Source organism: Nipponia nippon, unplaced genomic scaffold (assembly GCF_047370975.1).
Source record: "Nipponia nippon isolate SJK-2023a ecotype South Korea unplaced genomic scaffold, ASM4737097v1 scaffold_1, whole genome shotgun sequence".
Lineage (NCBI taxonomy): Eukaryota > Metazoa > Chordata > Aves > Pelecaniformes > Threskiornithidae > Nipponia > Nipponia nippon.
Window position 1 is genome coordinate 107,640,995 of NW_028262290.1, and position 25,781 is coordinate 107,666,775.

At 36.7% G+C, this 25,781-nt stretch overlaps 1 protein-coding gene across 2 annotated transcripts in view; it reads right to left on the minus strand.

The window, feature by feature from the left end:
- CNTNAP2 (contactin associated protein 2) overlaps window positions 1-25,781 on the minus strand; it is a 1,210,705-nt gene that overhangs the window by 628,093 nt on the left and 556,831 nt on the right. For both annotated transcript variants that reach the window (XM_087766336.1, XM_087766327.1), the window contains exons 5-6: window positions 3,060-3,263; window positions 631-815 (exon numbers count right to left, since the gene is read on the minus strand). In XM_087766336.1, coding sequence (XP_087622462.1) covers window positions 631-815; window positions 3,060-3,263 — 389 coding nt within the window. The remainder of the gene's footprint in view (window positions 1-630; window positions 816-3,059; window positions 3,264-25,781) is intronic.

Genomic DNA, 25,781 nt, shown 5'->3' on the forward strand with positions numbered 1-25,781 from the left:
CATTAACCTGACTGATGAAACAAAAGTTTTCATAGAACTTTCCTAACTCTTTATTGCTTCTTTATAAAAAGAAGTTATTGATGGCATATTTGTGAAAATACAAGGAAGTATCTACCTACCTATGACAAGAAAGCTCAAGATCCATATTAGTAAAAAGGTTCTACTCTGCTTGCTTTGCTAAAAATAAATACTAATTGTCAGCACAGACTGAGGCTTTCTCATTCAAGTGCAAAATTATCACCTGAATGGAATAATAGATTGTACGATTTTTTTGTTTTCATCTACTTCCCGTTTACAGCAGCTGCCTTCAGAGATTTTAAAAGTAGTGTACGCTTAGCTTGCTGAATAACAAAGATCTCCCATTTTAAAACAAAAGGCTGAGATAACTCTTACACCAGATGGGATCTGGTAGACTAAGAAAGAGTTAATTTACACTAAGAAAGAGTTTAATTTACACTTAAGAACAATGTTGGGAAGAAAATTCCAGGAAATGTCAGGGGAAAAAAATTAAAACAAATGTACAAAAAAGTACCAAAACTTCTTAAATTATGTTAATTTTCTTTTCTCTTCTTATTGGACTTATCTTTATAAAGCAAATTTGAATGAAAACAAACAAGTTTCACTGTTTACCTCATAATCCAGGTCCAGGTAATCAAATTCTCCATTGGTTCTGAAGTGCTGCATGTGTCTGTCCAGGGTGAGATTGATGTTTCTCCCGTGGCGCTCTATGATGATGGAGTGCCAGTGGTGATCATCCAAGAGGCTGCCTGTCATCACGGATGTGTGGCCATAAATAGAACCAAGCTGGTTGCTACCTAAGATGAGAATAGAAACAATAGCAATTCTCACCTCACAGCAGTTAGGCAAACGTTTTCCTCTTGCTCTGTCAATATTTCACCTGAATCATACCAGACACACAATAAGCTGGAGGAAGTCAGTCCGCTATGAAGCAAAGATCTGCCCAGTGGAGAGCTGCTGCCATAAATGCAAATAGTTAGACCAAATACAGCAAGTATCTGATCAGTGAACTGTATAAGTAGTTATTTGTAATAGTAGTTACTTGGAGGTGAAGCAAAGAAGCAATACCAACTTTCAGTTGTAAAGTTTTCAACTAAGGGTTTTCTGTGTTTTCATCCCCACATTACCGAAATGAAAAGCTGTCATCTTTGGGCCAGGTCCTGACGTTCCCTGGAACTGTACTGGTTTATCACAGTTAGGAAGACATGGTGCGTGATAACAGACTTGGGTAGCAAAAACCCATTTCAGTCCGAGTTCTACACTTTGTAGGCTCTACCAGTATAGCTATACCAGTGAGCCTATAGGAAAAGGCTAAATGCAGACTGAGCTAACAGCAGCAAAAAATGTCTTCTGCTAACATAGCTTCTTTAGGTCTTTCCCCTGCAACAACCTTCTTATTCTGGAAGTCAAACTACTAGCAGGAGTACAGTCTTGCAATTCTCTGCTGTGTTTTCCAGGGGCTTTTGCCAGTGCGGCTATGCTAGTCAGCAATCACGTCTCACTGCAATCTGACTGACATAGCTAAGCCAGCAAGGTTGATAGCGTGGATCTCAACTGAAGCAGCAAATGACTAATTCAGCAGTAAGTTTAAAAAATTGCTGCACTGCCCAATAACACAGTGCAATCTTCCATGTTCTGAATACACAAGGACCTAAAGCATTTTTGGAGCTGAGAATTTCTTACCATCCAGCTTGCCTGCACCTCAGACATTAAGGCTTGTGCATGTTGGTAACACATTCTGGCAAATCACACTTCCGTGCCTTAAGACATTACTCCCCTACAAATGGCCATACTGCCTTTTTGCTGAAGGCCACTGATCCTTCCACAGCTGTTGGTTAAAAAAATTCCATGCATGTTCATGAGCCTCAGTTTCTTCAAGGCAAAGTCAAATCCAGTGCAAAGAGAGACCTAAATCCACCGCCATCTCCCCATCCTCCCCCCGCCACAATCTTTGAACCTAAGTCACTGGATTTCACCAGGCAAACTAAACATCCTTTTCCACTGACTCTGGCGCAAAGACAATACTCTCAGGCAGAGGAAGAATAACACCATAAACCATTACTTCTGTTTATTAAGGGAGTGTGTGTCACAGGGCCTGTTCCCATTTATCACCCTAGTGATTTAAGAACATCCCCACCAAGCACATACATGGAAGTTATAATAGCTTATAAAGACAGACGGAACTGAAGAATACGGAGAAACTGGAAATGAATGGGTTAGTATTGCAATTAAAATTGTTAAAAATAGATAACTGCTGTAGGAAGATGTGCTTTCCTCCTCCTCATCTGCTCATGTTGATCTTTAGAAAAAGAGCAGGAGAAAATGCTAGTGGAAATAATTACTATTCAATGTAAATAACGAACAGAATAATTTAGTCTTCACATTTCTGTAAGAGAACTAAGAAAAGTTACATGAAATCTTTTTCTAAAACACTTTTGTTTGAAGGGAAAATAAAAATGAAACCAGATAAATGTGGGGTTTTTCACAATAATGTACTTTATAAATCTGGTCACTCATGAGCCTGTAGTCTTTCACTGGAAGGAAAAAGGAGGCTGGAACCAGAGTAACACATAAGGATTCCACCATAAGATTGCCTGATAAACTGATGTCTTCTTTCCTTTCCTAGTCCTACTTCTCAGATTCTAGGAAAGCTGCTGAACCTCAACTTCATGTGGCCTGTGGCTTCCCAGCTATTCCTCTAGCACTGATGACAGTGTCCTTCTCTCACACAAAGTCACAGCTGAGCCCAAATACAATTCTAGCAAGGCTTTTTTTGTTTGCGGCAAGTTTCTAATGACAATATATTGCTGATCCTGTTTTTCTGTATGATCTTATTTTCATGGTATCTCACACAGAGGAAAAAGGAAGGAATGGAACAGAAAAAAAAAAACATATAGAAAGGGAATGAACAATATTTTCACCAAATTATCTGAATAAATAATGTGGCTTACCATACTACTGGGGAAAAAAGATGTAATATTTGCCCTAAAATTTTTGTGGGAGGGTTAAAAAGTACAGAAAACTAAACAACCAAAGCATACCTAAATTTAAATTTAGAACAAGTTTGGCTTTCTTCAGTTCCAAGGTGATATAGTCTCCTTGCTGTCCTTCTCCGTGGAAGATTACACCTTCGCTTTCAGAGGTCTTAAATTTCAGAGAGATGACATCCTTCAATGTTTTCATTTTCTTGTTCCTGAATCTGTATGGTAACACTACATGGCCATCAAAATTGATAACATCAGCCCCTAAAGGAAAAAGCAAATAACATTGTTGATGAGTGATTATATATTACTGTGGCCACTGGAAAAACAGACATGCCATATGTAGATTGTACCTGAAGAGAATAAAAAATGTGCAAGTGTGATATGCACTGTAAATACATTTTCTCTTGACCATAATTTAATACCATAAAAAGTAGGAACGAGGCAGGACATATATTTAATCCATAGCATATAAAAAAAAAGCAGATTCAGGCAGACAAATACTACAACTGTACTCAACATCTTTTGGTTTCTCTCAAATATAGTTGCTGCCATGCACACTTTCCTAATTATAGTTGAAAATGAAAGACAAACTTCAAGTAGTCATTAAGAATCCATTTGATGCCTCTTTAAAATCCAGTATAGATATCTGTGAAAACTGTAAATAGTAAAACATGAGCCCAAAGAAATTGCCTAGCAATTTTAAAAGATTCCTCAAACTGTGCGTAAACCATAGGCATAAGCCTTGTCTAGTTCAGTTTTATATGCAAACCTTGGGTAAGTTGTGACCTCAAGTAATTTTAAGAAGAAAAAAAGAGTTCTATCATTTGGGCTAATTTTTGTTCCAGGTTTGGTTTTATTCAAACTCTGGGAAGAAAATTGAGGAATGCAATCATTATCACTTAAAGTCAATCCAATATTCATATAAATATTGTGTAATGACACTACAAAATTTCATGTTGTCTTATTTTCATAACTTAATCTCTAATCTAAAGAATGAGCCACAATTTTCCACAATTTTCTGGAGGCTAGATCCACAGTAAAAATAGCTGCAGAACTTGATTCCATTCAACAGACATACTTCTGCTGAGTATTGAATTTTGTCTTTTAAGCAGAGCTCAGTAAAAGACAGTAAACAAATACTGATCTGTAAAAATTTATACAGATTTAAGAAATCCCCTTTGTAAACTGCTTAACCTATGATCAATCACCAGTGCCTTATTTTCACGAGCATTTCATCCTCAGTATTCACAACTGACAATTTAAATGGTCACTAAGCAAAATTCTTCAAAAGGAATTAATACAAAAATGTTCATTTTTTAAAAGAAAAAAGTATTTCCCACCCATATTCTTCAAAAACATTCACACTTCTTATTGGCACACCTTATTCATACCAGTCATTTCACACTCTGAATGAAATGAAGGATGGCATTTTATCTTATATTCTTCAACCATTTTTGCCTACTTCTGTGGGCTGCTCTTCAGTGACTGCTTGCAGCTTTTTAAAATTCCTAACTTGTTTTTGCTATTATGGTGGGAATTAGTTTAAATCTTTCAGTCTCCCTCTAAAACACAGAAACAAACCCACTCCCGTTGTGTAATTAACACAGAAGAATCTTTTAAAACTCCATTAAAACACTTTGTACACTATGCCTAAATAACTGCATATATTTCAGTTTGAATTTATATGGCCTACAGTAGCCGATTATGCTAAAACCTGTCGCCTTTGTTCTTACAACATATGTCAAACACACATTTAAGAAGTGCTTACTTTCAACTAATCTCTGAAATAATATTTTATACCCTGATTCAGAGAAGAGCCTAAACAAATGCGCACATCCATCCCTGTCTTGGGAATTTAGGAACCATCAAAATGGTCTGCTGAGTCAATTTTTACTACTGCTGTGTCCTCAATTGCTATCAAAGAACTGCTTATGTATAGCATCTGTATAGGTTGCTTTTTCACATTCTATAATTTCCAGAAGTACTTTTCACAGTGATATAAGAGCTATTTCAGTGCTGAAGAAGAGCATTCAATCAAGCTTCATGAGGTTTAGCATTTATTTTCTAGACAAAAGTATGTAAACCCACAACCAATATTTCACAGATGATTTCTATTTCATTGTTTAGTCAAAAAATCCACAAGCCATCTTGTATTCATTAACTAAAACACCCCCAGTTGAGACTGAGGCCTGCAGTCATGTTGATTAAATGCCTGTTCATACATCCTTACATCACTGAGCATAGCGAGTTTTCAAATATAAAGACCAACACATTATGCTTCCATCATTCTGGATTTTCCCCACAAATCACTAGTATAATAAATAGCTCTCCACTACTTCCAGATCATTTGCTTTGCTGACACAATGATTCTCTGCATGCTGAAGAAGTATGTGATATCTGTTTCTGGTTGATACAACCATTTGGCCTCTCTATATCTTTAATAAATCTGTATGTATAATCACAATATGGTCATTATCCTCAGTTGACACAAACTGTTGACACTCTAGGGATTATTACAAATTGCAGAAGTTAAGAACTTTGCTACTTTGCAGAAACTATGTTTATGGTTCCTAAGACTGATATGGGGGAAACGTGACAGTGGACAGTTGCTGACCTACAGGTCCACATAATTTATATTAAAGACAAAATTATGGCTCTCAGGCAGCATGGATCATCAGAGCTTGTGATTTTACCTTCACAATGCTGCTGCTGCTATTTAAGCTTAAGAGTTTTAAAGATAAGTAATGTTTCCTGCAAACTAGCATCAAGCGTATGTATTTCAGAGTCTGCCTGAGATCAAAATATAAGACATGATCTCGTACTCATACTCACACATTTGGCTCAGATACAAAGGCCACTAGTATTAATGGAAGGAGCATTAAGCATGTCAAAAAAGCTGTGTTAAACCTGGAAAGTAAGTCTAATCACTCTCTCTACCTTTTCAAGTTAGATCAGAAAAAAGTCATAGAAATAAACTTTCTTTCTCTACTCACAACAGCCAAAGACTCCACAAAATTCTTCCTATGGGAGTCAAAGACATCTAGAAGACTGAGGATGCAGATTCTATAATGCAAGTTTCCTCATGTCTCCATAAGATGTTGCCCCTCTCCTTTCTAAAAGATTAATAGGCATATGTAATGCATTTCTGTTTCACACAAGTTTTTTGACATATTCGAATCAGTAGCAGCTGACTGTCATCAAACAGATGGGTAATAGCCACTGAAAGATTTGAAGGCTCTTTCCAATGGCAAAGATGTATACGTTTTTCTTAATGCATAGACTTTTTCATGGATCACGTTGACCTATTACCTTTGGAAAGGAGGTCAAAGGGAAGAGTTTTAGATTTCTGAATTTTTAGTTCCAACTACTTCTTCAAATTTTATAGAACCATATGCTGAATCTTCCATAGCATTATTTCACCCTTAATTACTGGGTTAGAAATAACCTGTGCCACGTATACCTTCCATTCCTGCCATTACTTACATCACATAACTGGAAGCACCAGTTCTAGACTCTTCTTGCCATTAGAAAGAAGAGAGGCAGGTAGACAGAGATGTTATTTGCACAATAAACATGCAGTCTCTGTTCATCTCTGCTTCTGATCAGACAACAAACTAAGACACTCGGACCCAAAGGTGTTGGATTTGTTGTTAGCAGTTGAAGTCTGCAATGAAGCAGATTGCAAACATATAAGTTGAACCTACCCCCAAATCTTCCTAAACCTGCAAAGACTTTTGACGAAATGATAAACTTTGACCCTCTTATTGCTTATGCCAACTAAATGGTGAAGAAATTTTATTCAGTACATAAAACATGAGCATTATGAATTGACTGCAATAGCCCATATTTACTAGTTTATAATATATATCTCATGTATATCAGAATGCAGAAATATATATTAGAAATATCACTTTTCTTTATAAAACATACCTTACAATACACATTCCAGTAATAAATACTTATTAAGCTCTAAGTGCAAGTACAACTCTCAGCCTGATCTGGTTCTTTTGAACGACAAATTCCAGGAATGTGAATCAGCTCAAAATTAATATCAGAACAGCATGTTGTATTTGCAGTGCAAGAAATCCCTTAAAAAGTTATCAGCATGCAAGGAGGACACATTTTTGCAGGCATAGATGCAGATGTCGCTTTCAGAAATGAGGCCACCCTGGTTCACATTTTGAGTCTGTATTCAGAAGCAACAGTATCTGATTTCAGAGGTGGTGTTATCTTGTATAAGCTCATGACTCAAGTAAATACATTACTTCTGGAATTTGTTTTGAAGAAACAAAGAAAATGGTTAGAAAAATACTGTAACAGAGATTATATCAATCCGTTGTTTTTGCTTGCCTTACAAGCTGTCAAGAGATCCAAGAAATGCCTTCTTGAGATTTTTGTTTGTACTTTTAGAAAAGAACTTTGAGAAAAGCATGAAATTTTTTTATACAAAAAAATATCTACATGAAAGTCACTCTGTTATCACAAAAATCATACTTCTACGTAAAGCAAATTTGCTATATAGATTATACTCTTTTGAATCTACATACACTGCCTTGAACAAATGCTACACATGAAAGAAAACTGACGGACATTACCACTTAAGCAACCTTCATAACAAATATACATCATAAAAATAGGATTCCATATACAATGTCAGAGATTCTCTTCCACTGACATTTGTTAGATTTACTTTCCAATGGTTATAGGAACCCCTACATGGGGTATATCATCTTTCCCCTAAGGCCAGCTGGTACCACTTTGTAACATCTGCAAAAGTTACCTTAACAGTCAGGCATCTGATCCAGACCTGATCAGGACAATGACTCAACTTCTGTGGGTTTGTGGATTCACAACATGCTGCCTATGAAAAGGGAAGTATCCCTTTTGTACCTATGCCATTCTTGCAGCTATGCATTTGTGTTCTTCGCATCATTCATTGAAGCAAATTCACATCACACACTTTAACAAAGCTGAGTAGAAGTAGCACATTTTTTCCAAAACCTGGCCCTGAATTGCCATGTTTTGAAAATCATTCAATTAAAAAAAGAAACAGCAGTAATCTTTGATTAAGCACCTTTTTTTTTTTTTTTTTTGCGCATAGCTGTGCTGGCAGCATGCACATGGGTCTGCATGATAATTCAATCACCTAAAGATTACATAGCAATTATGTTTAAGAGTTATCATATGTAGAACTGTGGTAATGACTTGTGTTCCTTCTATGATGACACTCAGTTATTTAATATCATGATAATTACCATGATGTGGAATGGTACTTAGAGAGTAAATCATATAATTCCTATAATTGCAGTGTAAATATATTATTTTTCTCATCCTTAGCCACTCAACTACCAGCATTAGTAGGAAAGAGACCTAAGCCTTCAGATACAGTATGTTCACCTGCATTCAGTGAAGTCTGACTGTTCTCAAGGGCTACTGCTGGAATGGGGGAAAATTTTTTTCAAAAAAGATAAAGTGCAAAATAAAAGTGAGAAAGAAGGAAAGACAGAGGAGGAGAAAATGCGGGGGGGGGGAGAAACTGACATTTATTTTTTTAAAATTACATTTAAATAGGAAGTACAACTCTGATATTGCTTTCAATTTCATCTCTCCCCTATTGCATTTCCGATGATATGGGTGGACTGGATAACACTGTTGACATCTTAAAAATCTAACACCACTTTCAGCTGGCTAGGAAGATGTGTTAGGCTTTATTCCAGTAGATGTCTGAGATGCCACATTAAACCCATTTCATTAGTTAATGCCATCACCACATTCAATTTTCCTCTAAAAAATAATAAAGTCAGAAAGCCTTAAAAATATCATCAGGAAATTGGGTGACAAATGTGACTCCATTCCCAAATCTCAAAGGAAATTAAGTCACCATTCACAGGTCTTCCTACCTGTGCTTTTATCCTGTACTTTCAGCCACATGCAGGATTTGGTAAAATTTGGTCGAGGAATCAAATCTGTATAAAGATATTTTATTTGGGGCTCCAAAATAATTTATTAATTAATTGTAAAGAAACAACTTCAAATCAGACTCAAGCTCCAGAACTTATCTATTTCTTCCCTTTCTGGTGAGAGAAATATAACTGTCCTCAATGTCAGCATCTGAAGGATGAAGAAGTACTCATTCACGGAGACTCAAGACCAAGACTTCCGCACAGCTGCTTAGCTACTTTGCTTGAGGTACTGCCTGGAATTACCAAAAAATCCCTGCTATCAGACATGGTAAAATAACACTGATCAGAACAAAGTAGAACAGCAAAGTACTTTCCAGAAAAATGCCTACCATACAGCAAACAAAATCAACATTATTAATTGCAAATTTAACATATACACGTTTTTAAATCACTACTGATAACTGAATGATCGACTCTAAAAAGCTGGTACAGAATATTTCACTGGGATTAAAAATACAAAAGTTCTGTACTACTGATCCACAGTGACCTCAGGTGAAATTTTCTCACTCCATTATCTCTCCTCCATTACCTCTATTTCATCTGCTTAAATCTTCTGTTTAGATTAAACGATTTTTAGGGAAAAAATCTTCACTTGTAGCGTTCTTTTCTTACTCCATAATGTCAGCCTTATGTCTGATGTATTAATACTATAGTAACAAATACCATTAACCATGCAATGGGCATCTATCCTCTGAAAACATCTGAAATGCATCAGAGCATCTCTGGCTGGGCCAAAGTATTCCACATGTGTAGTTTCATTTGTTGTAGCTATTAGTCACGGGTACTAAAACATCATTATGACAAATATAAGCACATAAACATATTTTAACAGCAAAAATGAGGTTTTCTCCTAACAAAGCAAGAAATAAGGCTCAAAATCATACCAAAACCAAAGTCTGATTTTGTTATTACTCATGATAAATTACATACACGGAAATTACTTCAGAAGACCCTAATCTACTTTTTCTAATCTACTGTTAACATGATAGCATGTTGAATTTGCCACTGGAGTCTTTGCAGCTCGAACCTCAGTGGCACTAAGTTAGCTGAGCTCATGTCAGAGAGGTATTAGTACATCTCATTGCACCAGGAAAGTGAAGAAGCCATGTCCCAGCACAGCAGTCATAAGATTGTCTCCTCTTTTATGTTTTCCTACAATGAGGCAGAGAGCCAAAGGTACCGTGTTTGAACATTGCCTTCAGGCACTACAGTCCAGCCGTAAAGACGTGGGCAACTCAGTGGTTTGAAATCTGCTGCAGCAAAACTGACACTGCCTTTACTCCCTTTTTCAAAAGGCAATGCATCTGCCATGAAGGTGAAAAAAAAAACCCAAACCGAAACATCATACAGATACAGATGTATCTTGCATATACATTAATGTAATTAATCAAAGAAGGTTTTATCAAGGTGTATTTTTAACTCAATTCTTGGGTGAAAGGCACAAATTTTATTCTTGTGTTTTATATACCTTCCAGAAACCCTGAAAATAAATCTGTGAGGAAGTATTCCCTAAGGCGGTGAAAATGCTTTGCCAAGTTCTGAGTGCAATATCCATGGACAATATGCCAACAGCACTTGGTACTTTTCAAGATTTCTCTGAATTTCAAAGCACAGGCATTTTTTTCTATTATTATTATCACTGTTGTTATTTTAATGCCAGTATACTACTACTCATTTTGCTAGCTCTTGTACAAATGTCTGTAAACATGTGGTTCTTTGTCTGGGATAATTTAACGTCTAATAAGAAACAAATGCAACAAGTGAAATGAATAAGCAGTAGAAGAAAAACAAAAAAGAAGGAAAACAATATAAAGTAATGTAATCTAATGACCATGGCTAAAACTCCCCCCCTTGCCCCCGCTTTTTTTTTACAGTAGGACAATTGGGTTCTTTCTCTAATTTGTGTAGCTATTAAACTACATTGCTACACAAGGTAATTGTTGCTTAAGACAAACATTTTGTGCTGAGTGTATACAACAGTGCAGTGCTCTGCAGTTACATCTAACTTCTGGTTTGTATCATGTAAGATAAAAGCAGGTTCTCGGGGAAAATCTGGAGGTCCGTCAAGGCATTAGTTACAGCATACACAGAAGAAAACACTAAAACATTTGAAGGAAAGTAAGACTTATGAACTCAGACTAAGCCTCCAAATATGCCACAAAATTATTGTCTTAAGGGTGTGTATAACCAGGATGATTTTTCAAGCACTTAACACTACGGTTGATGATTTTTTTTCTCCCAGATCTAATGTAACACGAGATTTTCAAGTAAATTTTCTTTAATTAATTCTTCAGCTTTTGAAAAAAACAACTTCATTTAAAAAGCAAATGGCAATATTTTAAAATATGCTATGCTTATACTATAAATTGGATAAATGAGACAATGAACATGTTTATAGCGTACTTTGCAATTCAGCTTTAGGCTTACGCATCCTAATCAGTTTATAAATTAGACCATACTGAATTCTATGCTCCTATAGCAGACTACTAACAGTACCAGAGAGAACTGAGGTAAGACTGCAATTCAAGATAATCTTCAGCTCAGACAGAAACTATTCTTTCCATAATCTACTCTGTTTTGTGACTCCAGAAAGCCAATTACAATGCATGGTACGAGATGCAGTCTTTTTGAAGAACTCTGTTCATAGGGGAGACAGGAGATTGAGGCCCACAAAAAATACAGCTTCCATGGCAATGTGTTTCTCTGCCTAATTCAAATTATTAAATTGCTTAAAAAATGAGTTGGGTTTTTTTTCCAACCAGAAAATCTCTGAGCTTACCTATATATTGTAGTGATATTTCATAAACAAGGCTTTTTAACCTAAGTATTTTGTCCTGAGAATGTAATTGATCTTACTGTTGATGCACACTTACTTCTCTTTGAAATAATTTTATTCAAATAGTTAAAGTTCAAATTAGGAAAAAAAAAATTGAAGGCCGTTCTGAAGACCTGCTGAATCCTGAGGCTGAAAACCTGGGTATTTTTAACCATCTTTGACCTATAAGGTGCAAATTAAACTGTGGAGTCTTTATCATCTCAAAGTTATACTAGCATGAACATCATCGGCATTCATCACTGATAAAGTGAGAGGCGGCAGGTCATAAAATCATTCCCTTTTACCAAAACCTTCTCCAGTGTTTCTGGCTGTAACAATCATGTTTCAGTTGATAATTTTCCACGTCATAGTACAATAGTATTCACCAAATGGACAAACAGAAGCATGAGTTTTTATACTTTTAAAAGTTTTCATATGTATAGCATTGCAAGGGTCATTTATGATTGTAAAAGTTAAAATTCAGGCATCTTGCAACTATGCAGTAGAAGCAGCAAAATGCTCTCTATGATTTTTTTGTTCTCTAGCTATGGTACTTCCAAATAAGTTTGGTAAACAATACATGTATAATTGAAATATTCTAAAGAAACTCATATTTTTCTATTTTATCATGCTGATTTACAAGTCTGGAGCATTCCTTGCAATGGTAAATACATTTAGTTCTACTCTTCATTGTGAAACCTGTCATTTGATATTGGATCTCAATGGGAACATTAAAGTGTATAATTAAACTCTGAAACCAGGTACAGTGAAGACATTAATTTACTTGAAAACAACTAGCCTCTACCAATGTTTTCACTGTTTATTAAAAAAGTAAATCACAAGAGCTCCAGGTCAATAAAAAAGGACAATTCTGACTCTCTCATAGTAAATGGCCAAAACAGGTCTCAATCCTTATTAAACTGCTGAGCTTGCTCATTACTTCATGAAAAAAACCTACAGCAAAGAAAGAAGCTGTACCACATCATACAACATTTACACTCAATTTACTCAGTGAATAAATGAGCTACAAAACGGACAAGACAATCTATTAAAACATTAAGGAAACAGATGACTAGCTGGAGCCCTCGTTTTAATGTTTACAGCTGCATGAAAACAGGAAGATGCACAGTTGACCTACAAGATACTGATTTAGAATTTCTCTTTCTAATTTCTTTTGGAGCTCATGCCACCCAATTCAATCATCTGATGGTATATAATCTTTCTGCACATCTTTTCATGTCTAGATGCTCTAAGAATACTCATTACTCAAGGCCAAATTCTTCTTTCTGGCTCACATTCTATATCCTTTATTCACACTCTCAAACACATATTCTTTACTTCTTCCAACCACGGAGCTCATATTTAAATTGAACTTTCAAAGGGAGCTGCATACACACTGATTAAGGAATATGCAGCAGGGACAGTTTCAAGCTGCTGTACTCAATTAAATCTCATACAGTAAAAATCTCACTATTGTCATTCAAACTTCTTCAGTTGATCATAAAGAGCAAGGAGTGCAAGACTGAGTCTGAGTTTTTGCCAGGGAACACTCAAAGTTATTCTAGCGAGTAGCCTCACTATTGTCTAAGGCACATAAATGTGTGTTATTAAGGGCCATTTCGAATGGATGTATAGTATTCCCTTCTTTTTTCCAACTGTCAGTCTGCCACTGCTACTAATTCCATCTTGCTGCACCAATTTATTTTAGGAAAAGAGACACCAAGATGGAGCATATTGCTATTTTCAGCTACTGCATTTCAATCAAAAATGATGAGTTAATAGAGGCAAATCCGTTAGTGTAAGTGATAGTGGAATAACTTTGTGCCTTTATAAGCCAGTTCAGTTTCATTGTCGTATTTCCAAATTACTCAGAGACAAATACCTTGTGTTTAGCACAGTGTCAGAAAAGCAGACCACTGGAACTTGGTGTTGGGCAAATAATTCAAGATTGGTAATTCAGTCAATTTTTTTTTTCTCTCCTTGCCTAACATCTAACATATCTAAGACCATGCATATCTCTAATGTATTCTTTACTCAGTGTCATCTTGCACATTGTCATGTAAGAAAAGATATCGGTTCTAACTTGCAAGCCGTAAAATTTGAGCCCCAAACTCTATCATGCATGGATCAAGTGGTGAACTTAATGGTGGCTGAATCCAATGTTTTTCTCTTCCTTTGTATGTATTTCAGTGTGTATAATTAAAAAAAAGCCCCACTCATATTCAAGGTTATGAGTCAGGGCTTTATTTTCAGATAATCTAAGTTGATTTAGTTCTGCTTTGGTTCAGTGAAAGTCTAATAATTTACTCTAACATGGAGATGGCCCCCAATGATTAAGGACGTGCTATTGTAATGGGGCATACAGTTGCCAATTTTAAGTGAATGAGTGCTTTATCTGAATAACAATGAGCAAAAATTTAAGGATCTGGTACTGCATTGGCATCACTTGCAACTCTGTTTACACTCCATAGAAAGAAAATCCCCAAATGATTCAATATACAACAATATGAAATGCTCAACTTGTGTTATACCAAGAGTATAGAATGAGATAGTTCCCTAAAAGCGAAAACAAATACTTTTGTTTCAGAAATGCTCTCATGACAGGTAATACAGCAGGTAAGAGCAGGTAAGTGCACGTAATCACAAAATCATTACGGTTGGAAGGGATCTCTAGAAATCACCTAGTCCAACCCACCTGCTCAGGGCCTATTTGCAAATTTTATTCTGCCAGAAGCACTGAGTTTCAGTTAACTGGGCTTTCACCTTTTTTCCTGACCTGAAACAGGAAATAGGACATTTGCTTTTACCAGCAAGCGATTTTCCTTCTTTGTGTTTATCAGGCTGCACTTCCCAAGGTCAGTGATATATTGTGTCCCCCTCCACGCCACCAGACATGACTTATCTATAACTTCTAGCAGGCTTTACAGTTTAAGATTTGCTGGTGTTGCAGAGTTTAAGACCTTCAAATTCCCCACTTGCCAGAACAGTTCTGAAGGGTCTTCCTTCAGCGTGAGTTTGCTTATGGCATCTCAGCTGTGCAACTGGCTGTTTCTCCCCTATGGATTGTACCATGCATCTCAGGCTTTCCTGTACAGTCAGTGCCATCAATTCAGTCCCCTCAATTCTGGATTATTCTCCATCACTAAAAGCTGAAAAAAGCCAGAAGGGTGAGAGTTTCTTCTCAGGAAGAATATAAGAAACTTCCTCACACCCAGTTAACATGGATTAATGTGCAGCAGGTGCAATACTTACAATTACAGATACTGAAATACATTACTCCTGTGATTTCAATTCTTCATCTGCTACTACAGCTTTGCTTTTCTGGGCTAATGGGTTAATTTCATTTAACTTTTCAAGCTCTAAAGTAAGTACAGACACTAGAATCTAGAACTATTGCTTTGTTTCCTCAAACATTTTTGAAGTGACTGTCTCTAAATTTACAGGCTCCTGACAGCCTGTAAGGTGCAAGAGACAGTCGTATATGATCTTAAGACCAACCAGGCAGGCAGCTTTACTTACAGAGAGTTATTTTAGAAGCCAGAAGCCTTCCTTGCATTCCAGGATCTTTAAATTACGTAGCATCCTTGCAAGCCTCAGGCCCAAGGAGGTAAAAGAAAGCACGCCTTCTGTATCAAAGCAGAACATACACATGTCCAAGCCCCCATGGCATCAACTCCTCCAGCTTGAAAAAAAAACCCAAAAGTAGGCAGGGGTCAGGTTCAGCTCTCTTTGCCTGGAGAAAGAATCGGGGAGGCAGCCTGTGGGCGCAGTCAGGAGAGACCCAGTAAGAGGCTGGAGCTGGATGCCCTTCCAAGGTGAGCACCCAGCCAGGGGAGGTGGCAGGGGAGGCAGCATGGGGCTCTGCATTGCCTGCCGGTGGGGACAGGCCAAGCTCTGCAGGTGACTGGGAAGCGGCCTCTCACCGGTACAGCAGGCCGGTGACAGCCAGCTCAGCTCCAGCACAGCACGGGCCAGGACAGGGGCCTTCCCAGGCACGGGCATGGAGTCACCTCTTCCCCTTGGCAGGCCCAGGCCCAGGCCCAGGCCCAGGCCCAGGCCCAGGCTCCCCACATTCAACCGCTGTTAGCACCAGTTAACGGGCCGGACTGCTTGCACCCCAGGCACCGGGTGGCAGTGGCAATGCAGCCTCGCTCGGGAAGGAGTAACCCAACAGGGACATACAAAATCCTCTGATTATGGTTTCCTGGAGAAGGAAACTTGAGGAGGACACAGGGAGGTGACATTCCCAAGCCCACGAAGTACGTGCTCTTCCCTTACCAGGCGAAGGCACATTGTGGCGCCGCAGCGTGGGCTGCACGATGCCGATCCCAAGGCTGCGGAGTCGCCACGAGACTCAATTAACACTGACTGTCAGCGTGGGCTTACGGTAAGGCCTTGTGTCGCTGCTGATCGCTGTGTAAGTACACTTGGTAAGATTCAGCAGAGTTCAGGACAGAAAATGTCTCGACTGACACATCAAACTGCTTGCTTAAAGGTTGGGGAAATACAAGTTAAACCTTTTGCTCAACAGAGGAGGCAGTTTTGGTTAATCAGTTTTAAATGTCTGCAAGGCTCAAAATATAGTAAGAATATATTCCCAAGAAAAGAAAGGTCTCGAAAATCCATTAGATTTGATTTTTTTCAAAAATAAAGGGAGGCTGCATAACAGCATACATATAGCTTTTCTTTTAGATGGGAGCATTTTTCTTGTTGGGACCATTAATCTGTTATTAAAGGCAGCCAAACAATGTTCACAAATGATTTGAAACAATACTTTCTGTCTCTCAGTCTTCAAATTATGCAAGACTTTTCCAGATGATGGAAATACTGAAACACATTTGTCAATAGTTATTTCCAAACACCTGCTAGCGAGTGTATTTGCTTCTTAAAAACAATTCAACCAGGTCTGTATGTTAGTGACTCTCACTACAGCAAATACCCATGTTCACACAATGGATGAAATTTCATAGCCGCTACTTAGGTTATAATCTATTACATTTAATAAGCAAAGGGAGAATAACAGTCAAGATTGTTCCAGGTGGGTAAGAAACGCCTGTAAATGTGTATAGACAACTCGCTCCAAGTTCCTAAGGTGCTGCTATTCAATCACGAAGCAATGAATGCTACACATGAATAAAAGAGGAAGAGGCTTTTTTCAAACTCAGACGTGGAAAACTGAATTCTATTGCAAAGAATTCCCTTCTTTAAAACTGCTCTTTCTCTGTGCTGCAACAAGGCGCTCAGAGGAAGTTTTCTTACAGAAACGGTTGTGATGGATCCGGTGTTTGAACATTTTTTTCATCCTTTCTCCAGGCAACATTGTTGTAGCAGACAAGTCTCTCTTGGTTTACTACACTGAAATACAACCTGATCTAATATGCAATATGATAGCCACGTATAGCATACACACATATACTGGATTTGGTTTGTAAAGGAAAATTACTTCTTTGTGGGTTTAATAAATTATTGTTATAAGTGTATATAAAGTATGGGAGAAAAGACTTCATCTAAATGGGAAAATTCTAACTAAGGTAACAAGTAATGGACGTGTAAGTTTTTGTGACCTCTTTCTGTCCACGTGGCAGTATCCTAAAACAAAATATCAATGCCAAATATAAATGCCATTCAGTGAGTATTGTCAGGATATTTTAAAATACGAGTCTTCAGTAGATGAAAACCGCATGGAGGTTACAAACCTGACAATTCATGTTTAGTTTGTGCATGCAAAAGCTTTTTGTGTAGTCAGCGCCATTTTTCCTCTTGTCCAGCAATTTTTCCCTACTGAAAGCATTGCTGAAGCAGCACGAAAACATCTCAAGTCAGCTTCTGGACTCCTGACTTTCTTAAGATGTTCTATCAGAAACTATTTTTTTAATCACTAGACTTATGCCAGTGAAGGATTAGGCTTCCATCTATTTAATAGAGACAGCTGACTAACTCCTACTCCATGCATTGATATTGTTTTAAGGAAAAAAAATATCTAAACATATATTTGACTTTTTTCCTCTGATGAGGCATAATAAATTCTGAAATAGTGGTTAAGGGGTCCATGTTTAGGTACTTACATAAATGTGTCTTTGATGTTCAAAAACATTAAGCACAATCTACTCTGTCAGAAATCAACGGGAGAAAACCAAGCCATTTAATGTGTATATTTAAAATTATCATCAGGTTCCTATGCACTTATATCAATTTGAAAATTACAGACTAATTACTGCCATCCAAGCAGATGTTTTCATAACAAATATATTACAATTCCTAACAAAAAGCCATCCTCTGAGTCAGTGAAGGCCTTAGGCATATTTCAAAAAAAGAACACCCCTCCAAGATTATCTGCACTGCTTTTTTCTCCTTACAAAATTCTAGTCTTGAATAAACTCATTGATCACTATTTGACTGAAATACGATAATTTAATACAAATTTTTACAAATTCTCTGTACAAGCCACTAAGTATAAGACTTTGCCCAAAAAAGTATACTCTTAACTTTTACAGAAGTACTGAAATTATTTTTAATCTTTGATTTTTACTTATGGTTTGTGACCCATTGATCTCTGGGGGTTTTCCTCAAAAAGTAATAATTGGTAACTGAAAATTTAAGACCAACAAGGCAGTATTGTACAGACAAAAAATGCAGAAAATATTTAATGTGTGGCAAGTGAAGATGAGCTACTGCTTGTACTTAATTACAAATAAGGTGAGAAAAACCCTTACTGAGTAAAAAATCTGCTCTACTTCAGGTAACAAAAACCTCACACTGTTTTTCTTAACAAAAACAAAAGGCTACTTGCTCCAATGAGTAATATTTAGAGGTATTTTTACAAAATCTGCATCTTTCATTTAACTTTCATTTTCAAGTCAAACACGCAAATGCACTCAAACAATACCAACAAACAGGATACATTGTATTCATGAACAATGAAAATTGTATGTGCAATGCTGTCCTGGTGTATCTATGCATGTCTGTGTTTACATCTAGGTAAATCTGTCATTATTCTGGTCCATCATTACTGCTTTAGGTAAACATCTCTGCATTACCGGCATCTTGAAAATGAGTAGACTGGTGCGTGTTACCAGGCTGCAAGGAGAATGAATTTTTGAGCAGAAAAATAACACTCTTTCATAATGGCTAAATTTGATTGAAAAGTGCCAATTCAGTGCCTTCTAGCAGATATAGTCCATATAACACTGCTCTGTTTTTTTTTCAGCCTGTGAGGTTCTTTGCCAGTGTCGTTTCCTTCTCTGCTCTTCTGCTTGTCTGGGCCACTGCATTAAATAACAGAAAGATTGTCCACAGTACTTTATAGGAGATCTATCTGGTTAGAAATCAAAGCCCCAGGAGAGAGGACACCCAAACTACATCTCCTAAAACCGCTTAGGAAGCAATTCTGATTTTTTGGAGGGGAGAAGGAGAAGGAAATAATTATATAAAAAAATGTTTATAGTTGTAGATTTTGTTTTCAAATGGATTATGGATCTTTTCATTTGTTTTTTGATGAACTGTTGTAAACTCCCAGAGAAATTAGACACTACTCTTATTGTTGCATCAAAACAACATTTTTCCCCCCCAGAATACAGCATCAGTGGAAAGTTTTTGATCAGGCTTACTTGCAACAAAGAATAAACACAAGGAGAACAAAAGGTAAAAGGTATGCATGTTTTTTTTCAGGATGCTATAAGAATTTTGCAAGATGCTTATGACAGCGAGGATAGAAGAATTTTGCAGATAAAACCCCACGCTGTTCAAATGACACGCATTACCAGTCCCAGTTAATTAAGGAGTTTACAAATGACTGCTGTTGCTGCTGATGTTCTGCTCAACCTGAGATATCAGATCATGGGGAACTGAACCAAAATTTCTTTCTGCTCAGCTTGACAGATACCAAACTACTGTTGGGACAGTTCTGAGGAGTAAAACTGCTTCAAAGAGGTATGCTCGTAATGCATAGTTATAAAGCAATCTTCTATTTACTACAAAAAGTAGGAAGAAGATACAATATTGAAATATGTGGGTCTGTAAGAGCTCTTCAGTAGTCTGTAAACTTTATGTTACAACAGTAGAGTACCTCTCCATTAAGTGATGGGCTGAAACCTTTGGAAAAAACAAATTCTTTAGTTATACTGAAAATTATCAACTTACAAGGTCTTAGACCCCCAGTTCCTTTCAATTCTTTATCTTTTCTACCAGAAACCTTTTTTCCTCACTGTATTTTCTAATTAAGCTATGTCATCAAATTTATTTTCAACATTTTATTTTTAAAGAAAAGATGTAATAAAAGTTAAACCAACCAACCAACAACAACAACAACAAAGAAAACCAAAACCCTTCCACTCATTTCTTTTCTTCAGGGTGGGTCTTTCCAGTAGTAACTTTTTGAGTCCTTAGAACTGTTTTCTTCCAAAGATCCTTGATCCTTTGGGGCACTGCTGTGCAGGCAGATGAGTAATTAAAGCCAAGGGGAGATCAAATGGACTGTACACTCTTTTCACTCAGAGGTGCTTAAACTGCTTCAGATGGCCTTGTCTACACTGAAGAATTATGACAAGAAAATCCCATCACTACCAAAGCTATTTCAGCTTCAGCAATATCAGTATCGCTTTGAATTTTAGAGTAGATTGCTCTACAATAGCAGTACTTTCAAGCATATGTGCTCATATCTATGTTAGCATCTAGGTTTGCTATGGTAGAAGATTTTATTTTTTTATTGCAAAATGTCCTTTAGCATAAACAACAATTTTTTGTCTCTCCAAATCCTATGGGCAATCTTTATCCAGTCTTCTCTGCTTTTAAGGAACAGCTCTGCATTTCTTCTAAACAGGTGAAGTAAAACGTTGAACTATACTGATATTTAAATTGACCTTTACAGAGAGACAACAAATATATTGTCTCACTGACAAAGGGGAGTGTTGTCTGAATTATCTATCCTTTCTTTTACAGGTTCTGTATACAACTGACTCAGCAACACATTTAGACTTGGTTCATACTGTAAGAGCTGTAAGATAAACTATATTTTAAATTAAAGTCAGGATTTTCCAGGTTCTTTTTAACCTCAACAAGGGAAATAGATTTTTTTTTTTGCTTATTCTAGATGTGCCACACATCTTCAGAGCATGATGTACAGGTCAGTTGTGTAGTCTGGTTTTTGCTCAAGGGATGTGTGGAAGTGTGGTATCTAGCTTTTGAGTTAATATTTGCAATAATAATTTCTCATTGCCTAAGGTAGTAATGGCAAAAATCTCACTGAACTCAATGGGCATTTCTCAGCTAGTGTGTGTCCTTCATGTACATAAGGGCTTTCAGGCACAAGCCTTTTTCATTGAACTTTAAACAGTGAAACATAAAAATGAAACAGTAAAGCAATATAAAATAAATACACAACTTGAAAGAGAAACTGCTATGTACCTTGAAATAAAAAGAAACCTTCTGGTCTACCAAGCCCAGCTCAGTTAAGCGAAGAGGATGGGAAGAAACATTTTGCCTATCTGCCTAAATAAATAATTACACAGCTCTCATCCTAATTAAGACAACACAAAGACAACATTTTGATCCCTGCTGTTGGACTTTCCTTACTCTGAGATGCTTTTCCTAAGAAAACTGGATGAGATGACATTAGAACTGGTCAAATATACTGAATATAAGTCTGTTATAATCTTAGTATAATCATTGAGCAGTTACAGATCACTGAACGTAAGTGGTGTTTCAGGTTTTCTTTTTTTTCCCCTCTCTCTTTTTTCTTCACTGTCTACCAGCATAATGGGCCCTTTTGCCCTTTATGTTATATTGTTTTGCTATTTGCATTTTCTACTTCACGCAGAGAGAGCTGCCTAATTAGGAAGACCAGAGTGAGCTTCTAGAGTATTGCTGTTTAATACTGTTAGTTTATCTGTTAATTAATGTGCTACTCTTTCCAATCTAATTAGATTTTTTTACTGCAAAGATAAGTCAGTGAAATCATTAAAAAGAAATACAGAAGGAGGAGGTTGGTGGGAGGCTTAGAAATATTTATTGTTGGAATTTGTTATGTGTGATGTACATAGATTTGTTAGTCTCCTCTTCTTTCACCGATGCCCACAACCTTATCAGGCTTTTGTCAAGAAGGATGAAGTTCATTTCCCATAAATAATTCTTACTCCCGCCAGTGAGCTGCTTCTCTTCTCTCTCTCTGTCTCTGCCGTGCCCCGTCTTTTTCTTTTCCTGCTTATTCCTCAATTTTAATACCAAGACTATCTCTTTTTACATGTTTGCACTTCACAATTAAGTGCCTTAAAGTTCATTTACGACTTTTGTGAAGTCATACAAAGATGACACTTCACAGATACATTTCAAAAGGGCCAGAGTGCACATACTCACAAGAACTGAAGATGAAGTCATAGTCTTGTATTTCACTTACAACACTGTACAGATATGCGAAAGAAACGTGAAAGATGCTGGCCTAACTATGCTCCTCTTCTTCAGAATTTAGCATTCATTATGGTTGCCCTTTTTCCAGTTGCCTCCCGGGGCCAGGCCAGCTGAGAGGCTGGTGGTGGTGGGAAATAAATAAAGATCTCACTGATCAGTACTGCTCACACCTTTCAGGACTCATTTGGCAGAAAGTTTCTCTGGAAACAAGTGATATTACCCTGGAAATGACTGAAAATTAAATTACTACTCAGTGATGCAAGATAGCAGAATTTGTGCTGTACTTATTAGAAGACTTAAAGGACATATCTGGTCAGATATTTTCCTTTGTAATTGTAAATATTAAAAATAAAAATCTTATTTTAAACTGAAATAAACCTATTTGTACTATTTTTGAAAGGTGAAAACCACTTAGCCTTTGATTCTTCTTGTGAGCTGTTGTATATATCATAAATAGCAATCCTGGACCTTTATTAATATTCCTATGTAGGAAATAGAATAATATCTAGGGGTTGCTTCTGACATCAAAGCTATGAAATGTCTGAAACTAAGGGAAATCTTACTTTTGTCCTTAAAATTCATAAATACGATGAGCACAAAAAATAAAGGGGATCAACGAAATGCAGTACACTTGCAAGAGCAGTTTATACAATTTAGAGTAATCACTAAAGCATTTCATATGTCAAATTTTACATTGCACAGATCACGATGAGGTGGGAAATGCTGCATCAGTATATCTTGACTTACTGGAGACTAAACTAATTTATAATGTTTAATGATGATCCTTTATTCTCCGTCACTCAGAGGTGGCTTTTCTTCTATCTTAAACAGATTCCATTTCAAGCACAAAAAAGTTTTTTCTCTCTGCACTGGCACCTTGGATTTTTAGGCCATAATAATACTGAAGAACCTAAAATATGGCCTAAAATATAATCCTTTGATTGCAATGAGTCTTTGCTACCAGTAATATGGGAAGTACAAATCATTGTCAAGAGTGATTATATATTATTTTAATCATTGTTATAGGGTTGATTCATGAATTAGAGCAAAGGTCTAATAGTTTGATGAAAAAAATAAGATGGCAAGCAACTGGCACCACAGTCTTGTTGGATTTTGGGTAGCTTATGCTGATGAAATACGCTAAGAAATTCTGCTTTATTTTTTCTAAAAGTTATTTTTGCTCATACCTGCCCACTAAATGAGCTGTTATTTTATAAAGCTGAGGATTTTTTAATGACAGACTTGTACTGTTCTGCAGTACAATTTCTGATAAAAACCTTAAAAAGTTTAAGGCAAAATAAGTAAAATTTTATAAAACCAGAAGTAATCTCCATCCCTCTGTAAAATCTAAAATATTGCACCAAATACACTAGTTACTTGGTGCCATAAAAACAAAGAGAAAAGGTCATTAAAATATTTTATTTTGTCATTACATATGGAAGGCTTTATTTTGAATTTTCACTCTGATAATATGTGGGCTTGTAAAATCAAATCTAACTCATCTTGTATCTCATATTCTGATTACAGAAACAAAAGTGCTTCTTGCATCACTGAAAATTATGTGCTTCACTGAACATATTTTCTGTCTTCACAGGTGGCATGTAGCTTATTACAGAAAAATATTTAAAACCTAACACCAATACAAGTAAGAGATAAAAATGACCCCTCAAAATAGCTGAAATGTAAGATTTCTGAAGCCTAGAAGAGAATTTATTCTGATCTAGGTTGTTCTAATTACCAGTGGTCTGGGGAGAGACATATCTTTTTATTTATCACCCGAAGTCCAGATTTTTAATAGTACTGCAAAGCCTGAAGATCCAGAACAACAGCTAGAAGGACTTTGAAAATTATGAAGACATACTCCCACCTATAAGCTTGAGAAAATATGAAACTTTAGACATCTATACGCTTTGTAGACATAGCCCTAAGTACTCTGGTGTAAATAATTCCAAGAATTGTAAAGAAAAGTTTATCTTAGTCTAAAATAAATATCGCTAGCAAAGACAATGATCTCAACAACTCCTCCAACAAACAACAAAACGTCTCCAACCCTCAGATCAAGTACACCCTGCCTCAAATTCTAGAGGAAAACCATGTACTTTGCAATCTGATGTGATTATTAACAGATACAGGCTCACCACAGGTGTAGCATGTTTAGAAACAGAAACATTACAGACATTATTCTGTACATATCTTCCTGTCATTTTACCTAAACCAGCTAAAGATTTACTGCTATCCTATAAATATTGCCCTGAGAGAACTTCCTCAGAGCTATTACATGAAAGTTATCTTGTTGTCCCAGGAAGAAAGTATTTGCACTGCAGAAAATTTATTCAGGTTGGGAACCATGCTAAAACTCCCAGATTTTAGCAAATTTACTTCCATTCAGAGATGGCTGTAGGTTTGTCAAAACGTACAAAATTTCTCCGAGCCAGTGGAGTTTTCCTGGGATATTCCAGTCACAATTGCGATTTTAGCATTGCACAGATGCCTATTTCAAGTCCTCCCACATTCTCTGGTTGCTAATTTCCATCACAACTTCAGTGTCTGACAATAAAAGCTTGAGGTATTGCTCCAATTCCAAGTCCCACCTTAGTGGCTAGGAGGTGAATAAGGCTAATGTACGGAATGCTGGCATAGCCCAAATGCTGTATGGTGGGAAGCAGGCAGCCAGCAAAGCTCCAAAGGATGACACAAAATTATCTTGTGTTCCAGCATTTTGTCCAGCCTTCACCCATTTTGCAAGACTCTAGGGCATATTTCTCCTTTCCCACTTATTCTCACACATACCTACCACCCCTGTTCTTGTTTCTCTTAGGTACACGGAGTCGTGCAAATTCATTCTACGGAAATTTGGTACGTATCTTAGAAATGTACCTTAGAGACAGAAATACGGGCCACTCAGTCATTCCACAATGCCCACTAAATCAAAGTTGGCTGTCTCAGATTGTTGAACATATCTTTATTTGTTGCAAAACCCACTATGTAATATACAGTGAGAGGATAATTTAAGTCCCTCTCTAACTCCTCCAGTTCAGTAGAAAGATGCTATATCCTTACAAAGGTAAACAACATGGATCCATTTATGCATTTAAAGATTTCTATCACAAAAGTACAAATGACTATCTCTGAGTGCTTTTCAGAAATGAATATATTAAGACTGGAGGCCCTACAATGATTTTTCAGAACACTTGTAACATGCAACAGAAATGACACTTGCTGAAACATTTTATTTTATAATATTATTGAACTATCTATCTCTATTAAATTTGATCATTCCTCCTTGAAAAAACCCTCCATCTTAATGGAATAGTTGCATTTGGTTCATAAAGTATTCTGCTCCTAGATTCACAAGACAGCATGTACTCCACAGTGTTTTATAAATATATACTGACAACAATGTTTGAAAATAGTTTTAACCTATAATGCCATTCAAAATAGACTGACAAGCAAGACATTCGTTATTAGACTAGGCTATACTATTAGACTGGAAAGTAATAAATGCATAATAAATTCATTTTGACTTACGTAGCTCGCATCTATCCATCATAGTAGCAGGAACAGACCCTTACTTTGATTATTAGTTCAGAGTTCATATCA